At 37.8% G+C, this 19,507-nt stretch overlaps 1 protein-coding gene across 1 annotated transcript in view; it reads right to left on the bottom strand.

Annotated features, from left to right (window-relative positions):
- Not10 (CCR4-NOT transcription complex subunit 10) overlaps positions 1–19,507 on the bottom strand; it is a 149,528-nt gene that overhangs the window by 96,435 nt on the left and 33,586 nt on the right. The window contains exon 5 of the mRNA XM_067148623.2: positions 13,782–13,888. Within this exon, the coding sequence (XP_067004724.1) occupies positions 13,782–13,888 (107 nt within the window). The remainder of the gene's footprint in view (positions 1–13,781; positions 13,889–19,507) is intronic.

Genomic DNA, 19,507 nt, shown 5'->3' with positions numbered 1-19,507 from the left:
TAAAAAATTAATCAATTACAGTTTTGCATTAAAATGCATGTACATCCATACAAGATAACGTATTACCCATAACCTGAAACATAAATTTACATGAAATAAAATTCAGGCAACTCAATCGTCAAAAGTTACGAGTGTTTTGCCCCAGTGCAGCATGGGATTATCAACTGGATACCGCATCTTTCCAAGACACTGGTAGGCTAGCACAATGGTAGCAACCCAACTGCAAGCTGTCATGTGATAAGTACAAATGCAGTGCCGGAGTACAAGGGAAGAATTACGTCTCCACTTGCTATACTGTATTTGCTCACATATAACTCACCACCACGTATATCTCACACCCCATTTTTAACATTTAAAATTGCAGGAAAAAATCCCCACACAACTCGCATTAATTTCTGATGTCATAAAGACATATGGTACATTCGCAAAAAAGTTTGCGTATTCCGTTGACGTGCCTACATTAAATATTGGGACTGTACCAATTGCTATTACTGTACTTTGTACGTGACAGTACAAGAAGAAGCTGCATTTCTTTCTACCTGCAGTACAGTTGAGGCTAGTTGTTGTAGCAAAACTACCTTATTCACAAACCCCCACCCCAAGGCCACATTCCTAGCTAGTCAGTCACATTCGGACATCCTTCTCACTCTTCCGTCTTTATCAACATGCTTATCGCTATCGATCCGGAGGAGCTGATCACGTGAACTGGCAGTGTTTCCCAGTCCATGCAGTCAAGTGATCACAGTATTAGGTATCGTCCATCTGTTGCATTGTCAACAAGTACCAGTATTCTATTTTCACATTTCATTGTTGTTCCTCAGTAAAGTTTTCTTGTGTAGGTCGATCTCTGGGTTTCAACTCAAAATGATAAAATATGCTGAGGAACATGGTAACAGAGCTGCTGGTCAAGAATTCAATGTGACTGAGCTTAATGTTGTTGTTGATGCTTGTTGTTTAAAGGGGCCTAACATCTAGGTCATCGGCCCCAAGAGCTTAATGTTTGCTACTGGCGTAAACAGAAAGCTGCGCTAGAAACCACCAACCGAACACTTAAGGTATTCAGAGGGCCGAAAACTGGCAAGTTTCCTGAGCTGGAAGACGAGTTGCTTCATTATGTTACCGAGTTGCAAAATGATGGCTTTAGTATCTCGCACAAGATGCTAAATTTCAAAGCGCATGAACTAGTGATTAAAGGAGGAATAAGCTGTTCAGATCTGAAAGCAATCTGGGGTTGGATCCATAGATTCATGACACGAAAGGGATTGTGTCTGTGAAGGCAAACATCTCCCTGTCAGAGAATGCCAGGTGATTTCAGCGATATAATAACAGATTTTCATCGCCATGTGATAGCAATGAAAAACAATTACCTTTTATCTCAAATTGGCAATGCATATCAAACCCCGATAAACTTCGACATTACAAGTAACAACTCTCATTATTGTTCCGTATTGAAGATGACGTTAGGCATAGATATCAAGGATAATTAAATAAAAAACCACCTATTCAATACTTTCCACGTTTAATGTGGTTATTATCTACATGATTTTATGTAGACTCATTTGGTCAGGTACATGTTTCACCCATTATTTTGGGCATCTTCAGCCTGTAAACAACCTTTAGGTCAAGGTTTGGGACCTTTTTAACTAATATAAACATACTAATATATACACTATATACAACATATACATTATATACAATATATACAAACATAAGTCAATACAGTAAAGTTTTTTGGTCCTAATCTATTTAATATGGAAAATGTCCAAAACTAAAATGGATCTTCTTTTCGGTGAAGAGGATTGCAAATCGGGGAATTACAGGAATTAGATAATAACCACATTAAACGTGGAAAGTATTGAATAGGTGGTTTTTTATTTAATTATCCTTGATATCTATGCCTAAACTTCGACATGCCATGCAACACCACCATCAACAAGAAGGGAGAATCTAGGTGCTTGTATGTACAACTGGGTGTGAAAAACACTGTTGCACTGTCATGCTAACAATAACTGCAGACGGAAGAACAGTGGCACCATATGTTATTGTCAACAACAACAAAAAACAGTGCCTAAAGCAAATTTTTCCAAAGGCACTCATGTACGGGTTAAAAGAAGAAATGGATAGATGCAGCTCTTGTCCAGGAATGGGTCCATATGGTGTGGGGAGCATGGCCAGGAGCACTGCTTCGACGCCCAGCAATGCCAGTGTGAGATAGTTTCCGCGGACACTTGATGGAAGACCCGAAGAAACGTCTTCGGGAACTCGTTGTAATTCCTGGTGGACTCGCACATTGTCTACAGGCCTCAGATGTTTCCATCAACAAACCCTTCAAGGATAACATATGTAAATTGTACGCCGAATGGATGGCAGGAGAGGAGCATGAGCTGACGTCAGCAGGCAAAATAAAGAGGCCGTCAGTCGAACTCATGTGTGATCGTGTTATGCGGGCATGGGTTATGGTGTTGACAGATATTATTGTGAAGAGTTTCTTGAAGACGGGCATTGCAAATGCGTTGGACGGAAGTCAGGATGATGCAGTATGGGATGGTGACCAGAATTATGCATGTGAGAATATAGCTCGGAGACTGAAGGCAGTGACAATGAATAGGGTAAGTATGCTAACCGTCTTGTTTCAATAGCCTAATGCAAATCTTACTTCACATGCAAATCCTCGCATATATCACACACTGGAAAAGTTCACACAAAAAGTGACAGTTATATGCGAGCAAATACGGTATATGCCCTCCTGGGCTAGCATGACCATACCTCAATCGGAAGCTACATTTTTAGACATAACTTTAAATTAATTGCAGACAGTTTAATGCAACCAAACAGATACAAAAACCAACAATAACCAATAATTTCAACTGCATGTACCACGATTCAAAAAAGAAAAAAATATGTGATGGGAGAATGTTTTACATATCGATCGATTGGTTACTATCGATAGTGCACGAGTATCAAATTGATTGATGATCACAATCATTGTAAATAGTAATCAATGTACCATGACACCTACCATATGGATTGTTACTTCAATTACTATTTTCTGTTATCAAAATTTTAATCTGGGGGATTTGTAGAAAACTTGAAAAACCTGGACTTTTTAATCTTAAAAGAAAACCTGGCTGGATGTCCATTTTACTAACAAGAAACAAGACGTGCCTGGGGTAAAGATGACTTATGGTAACCCTGCAATTAGAAATCCTCACAAACCATCAACAGCAATGCACATTTGCAGATTTTTCTTGAGATATGAAGCCACAGACCGAGCACATTCCCTCGATACTGCACATGCAGTGATGAAGACAATCAACACCATTATTTTTGTTAGTTTTAAAACATAAAAAGACAGCATAAAACTTTCTATCCCGCCCTTAGTTCACCTGTCACAAAAACGTTGCAAACCCAAGTGATACATCAGATTGCATTTACGAGGCATGATTGTACATACTGTAGAGTACTGCAGTAGTTGTCTGGCTGGGATCGCAACAAGGAAACACTTTGCACCAGCAAACACCATCTGATATGATGAGACAATTGCCTGTCCTTAGCCTCTAAACTCATGAGTTGAAGTATTATTGATATTACAAAGAGTAACTGTCCAATGTATAAATTCATTACATTTCTGAAGTCATACTATTACTTTACTGTTAGTGTCAGAATTACTATATTTAAAAAAAAATTGTGTCAATACTTCTGTTACTAACAATCCCCTGAAAAAAACATAGCACATTATTTTATGAGCCTCTTAATACCACTTAAGAATATGAAAACATAATATTTTGGTGTAACATCTTAGATGAATAACCTGTATATCACCATAGCTGGGACTGAAAGCATGAGCAGATGAATTGATAACTGCACTATTTGGGGACCAGTGGTTCAATTCTCAGCATTAAAAATGATTATCTCAACAGTACGTTTTCCCCAATTTTTGCCTAGATTGACAATGCTTGAGTTTCCTTCTAGGCTATTTTGCATTTCACAATCCTTCATATCATGGTACAAGTATCCTGATATCCTTTCCACTGAACTGTTAGGCCACCGTAAGAAAATAATCCAATTTCAGTCTCGTACACAAATGAATGAATACTTCATCCTTTCCTACATTCCATCACAAAACTTTCATACACAATTAACAGCAATCACCATAACAGCATCCCCCCACCCAAAGGTTGGGGAGCTTCAACACATTTATGGTATATCTGTCTCTCGTAAGAGATGACTAAAAGAGGAAACTCTAGGGTGTCTCAACTTGGAGGCACGGGTGGCGACCACGGGGCTCGTAGGCGAATATGACATTGTTTGCACTAATTTTCGCCAGGCTGTTCACTTTCATCCTTCCTATCTGACCTCACTTGGTCAACTTTTGTTCTCTTCTGACCCGAACAGTATTAAGTTTGCCAGGCCTAACAAGTCTTTCATTTACATGCTGTTCATGGCACTTCCCTTTCTTAACTGCTACTTTCATTTTTCAAAGGACCGTATTTCTTTTGTCCCTCTGATTGTTAATGGAGGATGGCGGCTCAGTTCTACTTGTTCTTAAAACAATAACCACCTCCTGTGCCCAAATTCTCACTTTCAACTTGCCTATCTTACCTCCCTTCGACAACTCCTCTTCTCTATGTAGGATGCTAAATGGTTTAACTCCTCTTCTCTTCCAAGTCTGATGGTATTAGGTTCGAGAGCCCTAAAAGTCTTCAATTGCATGGTCTTCGTGGCCATTTCCTTTCATTTGCCGATGCCTTAATTAAAAAAAAATGAGACTTCTTCATATTTAATTTCTGATTAGAGTTCAGAGCAGGGTGATTCTGTGATATGAAAAAGAGGACACTTCCCTTTACATTAATTGTAGACAATTTAATGTAACTCATTGCAAATATACAGCAAAAAATATTGGGGTAATCCTATTAATGAAATCGTAAATACAGGTTACATCGTTTTTTGATGATTGTTTTTTAAAGGTGCCTAATATTTAGGCCATTGGCCCGAATAAAAGTTACAGAGCTCTTCATATAGTTATGAGGGTATTTACGGGTTGCAGTAAGGATGTAAAGGAGTGAGTATCTAAGTCTCCAGTAAGACCCTAACTGTTCCAGTATTACTTGCTTATCGTATGGCTTTTAGTGCTGGGAGTGTCGGAGAACATGTTCGGTTCATCTGGTGCAAGCCTTTCTATATGACACTCGTAGGCAACCTGCGCGTCTGTATGTGCGTTGGTGGTGGTGATGATGATGATGATGATGCTTGTTGTTTTAAGGGGCCTAACATCGAAGGTCATCGGCCCTGATGATAATGAGGTAGAGAGAGAGAGAGAGAGAGAGAGAGAGAGAGAGAGAGAGAGAGTGAGCCAATTTGAAGTTAATGGTTATTAAACTCGTGGAAATAAAGAATAATTCTGCAGCCACAAAAAATATGGTACAACTAAAGCCAAATTCAGCATTGGCATGAAGACAAAGATAGTCTAAAAATGCGTACTGTACAAGAAAGATATCATTTTTTTTTTTTACCTAATTATACTGTTACTCTCAACACCTAAGATACCGGGTTGGTAGATGGTAAAAATAATATTAAAAACAACATATAAGACTATTTTATATAAAAAAACAAACTAATGTTTTCTTACAGAGCTTCCGGATAAACTATATTTATTTTCCTTCCAATTGGAGCTAAGATGTATAGTGTGTTTGCCTTACCAATTCTTGAACAACCCACATATAGTTGACCACGGAAAAAGCTCAGTTTCTGAAGATAGAGTCCTACAAATTTAAGTGATTTTCCTTGTACCTTGTTGGTGCATATAGTGAAATTGAAACAAACAGGGAACTGCAGATATCAAAATTAAAACGGTATATCCGAAGGGATGATTTGAATCCAAAATACTTCATTCACGGCATGTCCAGTCATGATGGTGGCGTCAATAATATTCAGCATCAGTTTCTTGACTAAGAAATGTGTTTTGTTACAGAGGGAAGGAGGATTCATATTGCTGAGAAGGATAATCGGTGCCACAATTGTCTGCTCCAGGATATTCCAGGGTACTCCAAGTTGTTCAAAAGCTCTATCGTGCAGTTCACAGCCTCCAGCCTCATTTGTATCACATGCCGTGTCGACAGACTTATAAATTTGTAAAATACTGGGTAATTCTTGTAAAAGTTACTTGATGACGACGTTCACAGCTTCATTTCTCGGAGCAAGAATTGCTCTTTGACACAGCCATGTGCGATTGATGAAATGCTGAGCCCACATGTTAAAAATTTCAGATCTCTGCATGCCGTAGATTTGGCTGGGAATTGCAGACACACACAAACATAGGGTAGGGGGCCCTATACCCGGATGATACAAATGTTTTTGGATATAGCACATAGCAGTAAATAGTTTTACCACTGAAATAAATACAGTTTCATATTAATAACATTTAGATATCATATACTTACATAAAAATAATTGTATTTTGAAGGAAATATCCTGTATACAAGAAGAAAACCATCTCCAGTTGAGCTAAACTAAGGCACTTCAATACAGTGATTAAAAGGGAATGTCTATATGCTAGTGAATGCCTCCAAATGACAGAGAAAGCGGGACCGAGAGAAACTGAGAAATTTGAAAGAAGGATCCTTTGCAAAATAATGGGACGTATGCATAAAGTCTAGCATATGCTTTTGCTACCTCCTTTGTAAGCATATGCTGGAATAAGTATGAATAAAATAATCTAGCAGTTGCTTTACTTACTGGTATTTACTTGCTAGCAAGCATTTGCTTAATTTTCCAGCAAATGCTGAATTCTACATGAATAAAACCTAGCATGTGCTAATACTATGCAACCATTTGCTTAAGATTTACCAAGCCAGTCTCAGTTAGCTTGAAGTTTGTTCTGTGACAACTTAGTGTTGTCTTCTGGTTGATTTAATGGCGCAAATTGTGAATATCCGACGCAAGAAACTGTATAATCCCAGACGGCGTAGTGATGAACATGCATATAAACATTTGTATAGATTTAACGAAGAAAATGTTGAATTACTTTAGAGCTCTTTCTTGGGAGAAAGTGGCGAGACGTGTGGTGGTGCGTTAACATCGAAGGAACGAATGCAGATATTTCTTCGTTTTGTTGGCGATCCGGGTTTTCAAGTTGGGATAGGAGAAGATACGAGAGTGCATCAAAGTACTGTTAGTAGAACCATTGATTTCGTCAGCGAGAAAATTTTTCTAAAAGCACATCACTGGATAAAATTTCCGTCACGTCCATAAGAAATCAATATAGCTAAAGAGGAATGGCAGCAACGCTTTAACTTTCCATGTGTGATCGGTGCTCTTGATTGTACACATGTACCTATTTTAAAGCCACAACTACACGGCGATGAATACATCAACCGCAAAAATTTCGCTTCTATCAATGTACAAGGCAATTCAAGCGAAGTTTTTACAAGTGTTGATGCTAGCTGGCCTGGTTCTGTACATGACAGTCGCATATTTAAGAATTCACGTGTGTATGAAGGATTGCGAGACCATGCGGGAGCTGCAATACTGCTGGGTGATTCAGGTTACGGGCTTGTACCTTGGCTGCTAACTCCTTACCGAAACCCTCAAAATCCACAAGAAGAAAATTACAATCGCGTGCAAGCTCATAACAGAGTAATTATTGAAAGATGTTTTGGTCAGCTGAAGAGATGTTTCCCTCTACTAGCAAACAAAGTCAGAATCTCTCTGCAGAAAATTTCACGCATTATTATCTGTTGCTTTGTGCTGCATAACGTCTCTAAGCATTTAAGAGATGAGGACAATTCTGATAATGTTTATACTGAAGAAAACGATGATGATGGTGCTGCTGATGGGGGTGAACAAGAATATGGTTATGATGACATGAGAAGACATAGTGCACAGAGAAGAAATGAAATTGCTAAGATTTTGTTTCAACAAGTTGCTGTAAATTAACTAGGAAAGTAGTGAAGCACTGTGATCTGGAAATGACAAAATTTAACAGTTGTGTGGCTCGTGTTTTTCATTGAACTTATACTCTTACATCGTTATAAATTTGTGATTCACTTCATCTTGTACGGTACTGTATCATTTCGCCTCAGTTGAATACAAATACCAACACTTATTTCTCTGATTTTATGTTCCACACATCATTCAAACTGTATGTAGGTTTGTTCACTTAAGTTTAATTTTGAAACTAATTTCCGTTCTTCTACTTCCTGTTGTTGCATGCGAGCTAACTTAAGCTGTTCCAATAACACCAGTCTCTGAAGTTCCATGTTCGAAAGTCTTTCCATCTCCTCAGTCTCCGCAGCTAATTTTATTTTCTTGTACTTTCTTGGTGGTGGTGTCATACTCTGTAGCCATATGCTATCATCATTGATATCAGCTGCGTGTTCCTTACTTCCTCCTACAGTGCATCCTCCGGAAATGTTGATGAAATAGAATTACTGACCTTGATCTACAGATTAATAAAATGAACTCAACATGAAAGAAATACGTTAGGCCTAATGATTATTTTTCTAATTAATACACAGCTTGCGGAGTGATGTGGTATTTCATCAATGAGTCCAGTAAAGTTTAATACCGGGCGAGTTGGCCGTGCAGTTAGGGCCGCGCAGCTTTGAGGTTGCACCCGAGCGATAGTGGGTTCGAACCCCAGCCCTGAATATGGTTTTCCGTGGTTTCCCATTTCACACCAGGCAAATGCCAGGGCTGTACCTTAATTTAGGGTACGGCCACTTCATTCTCACTCCTAGGCCTTTCCTATCCCATCGCCGCCATAAGACCTACCTGTTTCGGCGCGACGTAAAGCAAATTGTTTTAAAAAATTAATTAATAGACATACCTGGTACACGAGTGAATGATGGATTTTGTTGTCCTTCCATTAAATTTAGAAGTTCCTCCTCCCATTTCTTCAACTGTATCTTCATGTTTCCTGTAGTGTTACGGTCACTCTTCTTTTTCACTTCGGTCTTCATGTTATGGATCCTTTTTTCACCTGATCTGCTGGGAATTGCCGCCCGAGATTCTTCTCACAACTCTCGCGTAACTGCTCAACAGCTTGTAATTTAGCTGTTTTCGTCGAAGGAGTTTGCGAATTACTTAATAATACTGGTAACTGTTTGATCATTGAAATGAAGCAAAAATTTACGTCAATTTCTACATCTGTTTCTGATATCTCGGACATCGTAGAACACTGAATATGCACTGCAGGAAATGGAAACGAGCTGTAAACACCAGTAACACCGAATACAAAACTCATAGGTTACGGCGGTCAACACGTGTTTCTATACTAACATAACCTCTTGTCGGCAACCAGCATGCTTTGCGCGATTAGAAAATGCTAGTTAGAATATTCTAAGAAGTCAGCATATGCTGGAAAAACTTGCAGCACTTTCTAGACAGCACAAGCAAAAGGTTATTCATATCAATTTAAGCAAATGCTTTTACTTGCCAGTATTTGCTGAAAGCATTTACTTTTACTTATTACTTATGCTTGTAGAATGTTCTATATTTTTATGCATATGTCCCATTGGGTCCAAAGATTGTGGACAGACAGTATAGGTTGCGAGGAAGGGAAGAACTTTACAGAGACAATGAAAGGCTAATCGAGTCCATGAGAAAACAGAGATTTAAATTCTATGGGCATTTATTTAGAATGGATGAGAAGAGACTAACGAAAAGGATTTTTACAATACCAGACAGCAGACCTAAAGTGTCATACAAATAGTCCAGGGAGGTGAGAAAGGATCTCAAACAGGTGGGACTAAATTCAGAAGACATCTCAAACCGATCAAAGTTTAGGTCAGTGATCGACAAATTTCAGGGATTCCATGAGGAACCAAAACTTAACCGTGGGTGGACAGATGAAAGAAGACAGGCTGCCAGAAAAAGGATCCTTAAGTTTTGGGCTGTGAAGAAGGCTTCCAGAAACATGTAACTGTTATCTAACGTGACCTCTAACGGCTGTAAACGAATATATATAGTGATTTAAGCTCACTAGGGAGCGCTTATGACTAGTTCTTTTTGGATGCTCGCTTTTGTTCCCAATACCTCTTGAACCCTCTCCTACAGAAGAATAATAAAAAATAAATAAATAATGAAAGCAGATTTTTCCTGTATAATGAATCATCTAAGAATGCACCTATGTTAAAAATTTAAGATCTCTGCGTGCATAAATTTGGCTGGGCATCACACACATACACATAGACATTTCTGGGTATCATGGACAATATGGCTTCTCATGTTGGCTTCCTACACTATGGAATGGAAAACCATCTTCAGGGCTGCCGACAGTGGGGTTCGAACCTACCATCTCCCGAATACTGGATACTGGCCGCACTTAAGCGACTGCAGCTATCGAGCTTGGTAAATTTTATGTCATTAAAAACTTACAGTACATGTTTTGATTGCTTAGCAATCATCATCAGCTGTTTCGCTTAAAGCTTAGGTGAAAAAGCATAAAACATTTCATAATTAAAATGTGTTAGTAAGGGACGTTTAAGTGGCGAGGGAGGGTGCGGTGGGGTTGTGTTTGTTAGTTAGGATTAAAATTATACAAGTTAAAAACTATTCTAAACTAAAACATCTTTGATTTCATTCGTTGTCACTTGCACTGGTTCAAGTTTGAAAGTTTTCTGTTAATGTCTTGCACACTTGTCTTCATGGTATAGTGTTCCTTCTTTTTCTAGACCTTTCTTACTGTCTGGTGGAGAAGATTATGTAGATTGTTGGTCAAATTGTTCAGTTTTCATTTAGTTGGATAGTTTGGAGTACGACCTGTAAGCGGCAGGAAAATGTAACTATTAATTAAAAATTGTTTAAGAGTATGTTGCCTAAAGGAATTGTTTGCATTTAAAAAAATGAAACTGTGAAGATTAAAAGTTACCCCTATCCAATTATTCGTTGTACAAATTTTATTTGGAATCATTAAGGAAGTTATTTAAACTTACCCCTGTCCAATTCGTTCAATATTGTATTGAGTAGGTGGTTATTAATAAAAGAATTTTATAATTTTAACTTATTAATACTACGCGATAGATTGATGGATGATGTCCTGCAATATATCACAGCTTTCATTGCAAAATGTGTACAAAATGGCAGAAAGGAGTGGAGAAAAACATATAAATATGCCCCAAAAAAAAAAGCTGTCAATTATATAAGAATTTGTGAAAAAATGGTAAATTTACTAAAATTTGCAAACAAAATTGTAAAAAGTTTGCAAACCATGCAACAGACTTTAAAAAATGCATACGGTATTGCATCTACCTTACAATTTGTAAAAAACCAATTCACGAAAAGAAAAGATCCCTATCATCTTTTATGAATCAATGAACTTTCTCCAAGTTAAGCTTGAATTTCACAGTGTTGATCCAATGATATAAGGGATATGTGAGTACTTTCTCTTCCAATATATTCTGCAGTTACAGAACTTTTACACTGTAGCTTAATGTCTAACTGTGCATTAAACTCATAGAACCCACCGCTTTCAAATTCATTCACCCTTTCAAATATAATGGTAATTTTAGAAATTTCAAAACTCCTCATTTATGATACCACTATAGTTTCAAATTGGCACCATTAGACACAAATAGTACATAGTCACAATCTAAATGCCTGCAATATGTAAATAAGTGAAATAGTGATGCATGGCTTCAGCTGACTATGGCACCCGCTCCCACAAAAATAATTGCACATGTATTTAAAAAATATGTCTCCAGTGCCATCGAAGTACTGTAATATTGGAGACAGTCTGCAAATACCATAAATGACTACTATAGAGCATCCAGCGTTAAGAAAAGACTACAGGCCTTATGGGCTTTTACTTCTGTTGGTGTTACCCACTTTAGTTCTACATGTATATAAACATTATAATGAATTCCTATCAAAATGTATACTTTTTCTTATTGGTTGTGCCATACAATACTAAATAAGACGTAAAATCATTTTGATATCTTTGAGTTTATCCTTTTAAATATCGTATATGCGGTTCAGTACACGGAACAGCCGGCCATGCTTGTCGCATTGCGCGCCACATTTCAGCGTGTAGTGCGGAAGTGTGTACAGTAGACAACACGTGTAATAACTCAGCTTAACCACTGCGAATCATCATTGGTGAGGTCAGTGCGGCATGTTTCCCTTTTTGTGTGTGTCACTCATTACAATGATTGGGAGATATTCGGCAGAGTGAAGTGATCGTCTTCCTGGGGCGCATAGTGTTTTGTTATAAATACAGTATAATTTATTGTGTTTCATTTTTCGTGTATTGCATTGCTTTTGGTTGTGTGTATCGTGTATAGTTTTTGTCTGTTTAGTATTTTTTATATAATCAGTCAGCGAGTAATACATTTAAATTATAGCTGAACATGTGAAAAGGATAAGTAGTGAAGTTGTCAGGAGAAAGGAACGGCAAATGGTGCTTAATTCATTTTCATATTTGAAAACAAAGCATCCAGGACGAAGTGTAAACTAGGTAGTAGATAAAGCCGCAAAGTTTTTAGGAATTTCGAAGACTTCCGTCTTCAAAATAAGGAAGGAAGCCAGCGAAGGGCACTCCAGAGTCCCAGCAAGAAGCGGGAAAGGAAACAGTTAATTCGCAGTAATTCCAGACTCATTAAATACCATGATTTTGTCAGAAGTGGAATACGGCGCACTGTTCATGAATTCTATTTTAGAGATGAACCGCCAACTCTGAACACAATCCTCACTTCCGAAAAACAGCAACACCGAACTACCTGATTTTAAGAAATCATACGAATAGGTCATTCAGCATTCCGTATTTTATGCTGCGGAAGAATATTTAAGTTATCGTATTTTGTGATAAACATGAAGCCCTTGCATCTGTTGTCACTTACGAGAAAATTTATCTGAAATGAGCTGAAGGATACGTCACCGAGACAGAGATATCTCGCCGTCAGTTTCCCGTGTTGTAACCACACAGTATATGCCTTAATAATGAAATGTTTCTGGGGGCTAATAGACTCCGCACTGCGCTCCCTTAAAGCAACAACGATCATGAAACTTTCTCAGATATAAGAAACAAGACAATCATTTCGGTTTCTGGATATGCATATTATTATTATTATTATTATTATTATTACTATTATTATTATTATTATTATTATTATTACTATTATTATTATTATTATTATTATTATTATTATTATTATTATTATTATTATTATTATTATTATTATTTAGTTCGCATCCCTGCATGTTCAAACTCTTCCTCTATTTCGAATGATACAGTCAGTGGGCTATTATCCTTAGAAACGTTATGGCAAAACGAAATTTCATTAATTACTGGAGATAATCTGGCATTTATATTATTATTAGTCGTGCAACAGCTGTACCAAGCGTTGTATAATTTTATGTCATAACTGTATTTCGCAAGCAGTGTCCGAGCCGCGCTGAGTGAGCGAGTATGGCAACAGTGGAAGGCAGCAGGCCCATAAGGCCTGTAGTCTTTTCTTAACTCTGGATGCTCTATAGAAGATAGACTAATAGATTGATATCATAACATTAATTTGGTTAACTTGAAAAAATGAATTTTCTTCATTAACAAAACTGATTCTCAGTGATTTTCTTCTTCTGAAATGCATCCATATGGAAATCTAATCCTTTAGGCTGAAAACATTCACAGACTTTTTCTTCAACAGATGGTTATTTATTTCACTGGGCACTAAAAGAAATAAACGAGAGAAAACAGAAAAATAAACTGATTTCAAACAGCAGTAGAAAATGCTATCTACATTATTGAAAATAATGTACTAAATAGCTTAAGTTTGTAAACTACTTACTTAAAAGAAGGAGTATTTTGTGGGATGGAATTCAGCACTTTGATTGCTTTCCTGTAGTTTCCTCTAAGATATTCTAAGTTGCCTTTCAAGAAGACTGAGGAAAGGTTCTGAAACATAACATCATCAATATCAATGTAATGCTGTATCTATTTATTTTAGGAAATACTTCCTCTCATGCAGAGGCTGCCTTGAAACAAAGTATACTTTTATATTCATTTTTAGAAGATTATTCAGGCCAATCACTGGACAAATTTGCATGGAAAACTGAAAACCCTGATAATACGATTTTGTGCATTTTAATGCCCAAGGAAATTTTTAATAATACAGAACATACAATACTATTTGAAAATGCAATAATGTAAAACAATTACCGTAACACATTCAATGACCACTTTAATCAATAAAGTAGGCCAATATAAAAATTACTTACAATGTCTGTTGTTTGTAAAACATTTGAGGTACAAAACGTGAATTCTAAGAGTTTCTGTTTGCTATTTTTTAATGTCTCTAACTGTCTGAACACCAATCCTGTTATCATTCACTAATTTCTTTACTGATTCTCCTTTCTCTAACTTGTCAATTAATTCAAGCTTTTGTTTTAAAGTTAAAAGCACTTTATTTCGCTTTGTAACCATGACTGCAATCAGAGAATACCAACAAAATACCTCTATAAAGTACATTGTTTAGGGTTTGGTTCTTGAACAAAGCATGCTTGCAGTCGAGAGCGTGCACCATGCACTGAAATTTCAAGCTTGCAGTTCACATATATTCAATATGCTGTAACAAAAATAAAGTAACATTAAAAATAATAATACAATAAACCTTGGGGGTGCACGGATAACCTGCAAACCGGATAATCCGCACCTGGACAATCGGGAGTTTGCTGTATCTACAAGTCTGCGGAAAGTTCACTTAACCAATTAGCTATGATTTGGGAGCGATTCACCAGCGAATGTTTTGCTGAAGGTATAGGTCTGCTGAGTGCTGGAGAGCAGATGGGTGGGGATGATCTGACAGAAGGTTCTTGCATCGTTTAACAGTGAGGGATGTTGGTAGATGTACCAGTTGCCCCAACCCATGTGAACAGTCCTCACACAAGGAAACCACCACCACCACCAGCCTGAACTTTACCCTTCTGGCAACAAGGATCCATTGTCTCATAAGCTTGGTGATTCACTGTTACCCTGTCTTCAGGGTACACTACTTGGTACCTTGAGTCAACTGTCCAGAAGACCATTTTCTATGTTCAGAGATATTTAGCCCATGTCAGTTTTTATGTCAGATATCCTGAGGTGAACCCTAGTCAGAAAGTGGCTTCTCTACACCACTGTGAGCAAATGGTTCTGAATGGTATCGTTACTCACACTTCATTGTTGTCCAGTGCTGCAGCGCGGATCGTCAACCCGGTCTTACCATCCCAGCTTGCTGAAGGGGACCTCTGTCATCGTTGATCATGGCGGCAGTGGTTTTGTCTGAATTTACACACTCGTGGTGCACACTTGGCATGGTGGCCGTTGGAAAGCCTAGTGCCTCCATGTTTTTGGAGATGGAACAGCCTACAAGTCTGGCACCAACAATCTGGCCACAATCAAATGCACTGAGATCTTATGTCTTAATCAACTCTGACAACTTCACAGTCGCATGCCTTGCCATACTATTACATTCACCAGGCCAACCACAGCATTTTATTACAAGAATTGCATCGTTCACCAGTACCTGAAAGATAGGGTTTAACAGGGGAATGTTCACACATGTTCCTATATGAAGACAAGCATATCAAAAGTCATCAGGCATAACCATGGAGATGCTTTGTGTAGCGAGATATCCTATACTTTCAGACTGTCCTGGACACAGATTGGTGCCATTTCAAGCACACTTTGTAGTGAGATGGATGCTAGGTACACAGAAATCAGGTATATTGCATGATTTGATAATGCACTAAAAATCATTAATTCAAACTGCTTATTCATTACTTCTCTTCATCATGCCCTTGGCAATGTTCACATTAAGTTTACTGTTTATGCACTCGCTCATTTTCTACGAAGAGACAGTTTAAGTAGGGAATTTTTAATCATAACCACTCGGTGCATACAACATTACGCTGTGGAAGAAAATCACAATTGTACCTATAAGTAGCAAACCTAACTTCCAAGCAACTAATGCATTTTATTCCAGTTTCCTCAAAACTGTGCTTTAATTGGAACAAAATACCTATGCCTTACACTATCAAACAAACGTTCTTCAGGACTACTACAGATGAAACCATTCTTCAAATGGATAATGTAGTTTATCATAGATTAATCTGCAAGGGTCTATAACCGCTCTCTATTTGGTACACATCTCAGTTATCGACGCCATAACGAAATTCTACAACGAGACAACATTTATCTTCTTCATCCTCATCTCTCATTTTCAAATTTTTATTATAAATTCTTCCTCCATCTACAGACTGCGCAAAAACAAAGAATACACAATACACTGAATTTTGATTTTTTAAAAAGACATAGTTTGTAAAGAACTCAAAAATTAAAAAGACTGTGAAATTAGATAATTTTTAAAAAAACATTAAATAAACAATTAGAGATGTTAAACACTCTGAAGTGATTGTGACCCTACAGGCAGATACACACTACTGTCAATGAGCGAATTGGCTGGGTGGTTTGGGTTGCGTAGCTCCGAGCATACATTCGGGAGATGGTGGGTGCGATGTGTGGAACCATGATAAAATGATGCAACCTCTGGAAATCACTGTTACCAGCAACCAACAATTGTGGTTATGCTAGCTGCTCTTCAGTGGTCCTTTCTCCAACGAGAGCAGTTAGGTGTTTTGTCTCGCGGCTCCAAATCACTGCTTCGAAATCATGTGGAGGGTGCAATGTGAAGACTAATCCATCCTCATTCACTGTTTGTTTTGTTCCTTTGTTACAAGTTGTACTGCAAGTTACATTTGTGTCTGTATTAGTTGTGCTGCGAGTTAAGGTAAACTACTTTTGTTATGGCTGCCAAATGTAGTAAGAAGCTCACTCTTCAAAGACATCATTAGTTATGTTGAAAAGAATAGCCACGTTCCTTTGTCAAATCATCATCATCATCATCAATGTTCCACTCCAGTCGCCCGGGTGTGGATTACTTTGTCACAGATGGCAAAAAATAATGATTTGGCAGCCCTTAGGCCATATGGCATCGTGAAAGAGAAGGACACTGTTCTAACTGCGGGAGTGGAGTCTGGTTCTGGGGCAAGAATATTTGTTTTTCTCCGTATGAGGAACTAGAAAATATTTTAATGAAATGTTCAAGGGGGAAAAATGAAAACACTCTTACAGGAACATACAAAACAAAATGCTTGAGAAATCGCAAAGATGGGTTTGCTTGCTTGTTAAACAGGGCCTAACATCTAGGTCATCGGCCCAAGATGGGTTTGAACAATAAATCAAGCAGAGAAATTGTTCCCCACACACATCGGTATTACACTGGATTAAAAGCTGAGGCTATGAGCGCAGGGCCACTCCCAAGGCAGTAAGAACGTGGGGCAACGCTCCTATATTTGAGATAAGTTTGACAAATTTTAACACAAGTTAACCACAGGAAGAAGGTTAAACATAGCACCTACACTCCCATTTTTCAATTTTGGTAGTAGGTCATGTCGCAAACCAACTAACCATTCAATGCACAAACACGTGTTGCACCAACTTATGAATTCTCAGAATAACATACCTGCCAACTTTACAAAACCAAGTAACAGGAGATTCTGATATGAAAATCAGGAGATACCATTGCTTATTCTACATGTCTCGCGTAATGCTGGAGTACTATGCTACGAAGGTAATCCCAAAAATAAGGTCTCCTATTCTTTTATAAATACATAGACTTGTTTATTTCTACAATGGTTTACATCATTTTTCAGCTTGAACATTTAGCTATTTTTCTATACATAATCACCATTTCGGTTGATGCATTTTTGTAGACACTGTGACAGTTTTTGTATGCTCATGTCATACCAGCTCGCCACCATACTGTTGAGGAAGTTGTGAGCGGTACTTCAGGAAACCTCAGGAACCGAAGTGCAGAGATCATCCAGGGTGATCCGTCGATCTTCACGCACAATTTGCTCAACCTTCACGACTGTCTTGACGGAAATTGACGGTCTCCCGCTCCTTTGTTCGTTCGTCGTGAATTTCAGTCCGACCGGCTGCAAACTCTCTACACCACTTAAGAACATTTTTGACATCCATGCACGACTCACCATACACTTCCGTCAATTGGTGATGGATTTCAACCATGAAATGTGTTCAAAAACCAAATAACTGTGCGCACTTCGCATTTGGCGGTAACATCTAACGGGAGCTCCATTCTCAATGGCAAATTACACATCTCTATTCCCTCACAGGAAGTATGTGAGTGAGATGATAATCTCTGATAAGCCTTCCTAGAATAGTATGAACTCATGCTCCACAAGTGTGAATCAGGCATGCACTTAGATGCCATTACTTAGCAACTGCATGGATTAATATATTGCATCATGCGCCCGCGTGATTATGCAAAGCGCAATGCTATTTTTATCAAGTAATAAATTAAAATTTGCCAGAATTGCCCCGAATGGCTCCTAAAATCTCTAGAAAAGCCATTAGTCGCTATCTTTGAAATTTTGTCACTACATTACTAAAAAAAAACCTCCAAATCTAGTGACTAGACTTTAGAATCGACTAGACTGATGTGAACGAACACGAATATAGCATGAGAGAACGAGACTGACAATCAACAGGCTTCACAATATTCAATAAACATCGCACATTCGTGTGCATTTCTCGTATTAAGAAACGTCGATATTTCATTTGAAAGCGGCCAATGAGCAAAAACTTTTGGCCAGTGGCGCACAAAACTAAATTGGCAGGGATTTGAAAACATATGTTTGAAGTTCACCAAAAAATATACAAAAATCGGGAGAAATAAGAGATTAATCAGGAGACGGAAAAAACAGTCGAAAATCAGGAGTGTCCTGCCTAAATCTGGAAAGTTGGCAGGTATGGAATAATATTAAATTCCACCACAAATATCATTAGCCTCAACATACAAGATGCAACTAGGAATTTCCAGTTCAAACACGATGATATATATAAGAAAATAGTTTATATTTCTACATTCCATGTTATGGGAACACAAAAAGAACAGACATTTTCTAGTCATCAATTATAACATGTTTTTAGAAAATTTTATTAGCCAAGTTTCAATCAAAACAGACAGCTAAGTTCTTAACCCCCCCCCAGTTTTCAAAGGTTCAACCTTTAAATTTGTTAATATGTTAGAGATGGTTTCAAGATTCACATGGAATAATGTGTCTCTGTACTTTTATGTATTTCTACCTAAACCAAAAAACTGTAGCTGATGATGTTTAGTCAATCTAAACGAAACATGTACTACTTGTAAATTAATTTTGCCAAAGGCAAAATAAAACAAAAAGGTATCGATCGATTAGGTGGAACAATTTCTCTGTTTGATTTATTGATTAATTTATCGATACGGACCATGAGGCGATGGTTTGCAAGATGGGTTTGGTCGATTTCCATGCTTCTAATGGCTGGTTTGACCATTTTTTTTTTAACAGCCCAATCTTTCATTCCAAAACGTGTGGCGAGTGCGGAAGTTCATGACGATATGGTTGTGCTGGAAGAATATGTTGCCTAGCCTTCTTCAAGGATATGCCGCTAAGAAAGGTATCATTAGTGATG

This window comes from Anabrus simplex, chromosome 5, assembly GCF_040414725.1.
Source record: "Anabrus simplex isolate iqAnaSimp1 chromosome 5, ASM4041472v1, whole genome shotgun sequence".
Lineage (NCBI taxonomy): Eukaryota > Metazoa > Arthropoda > Insecta > Orthoptera > Tettigoniidae > Anabrus > Anabrus simplex.
The sequence above is the reverse complement of the archived record's forward strand: the minus strand, read 5'-3'. Positions and strand labels throughout refer to the sequence as shown.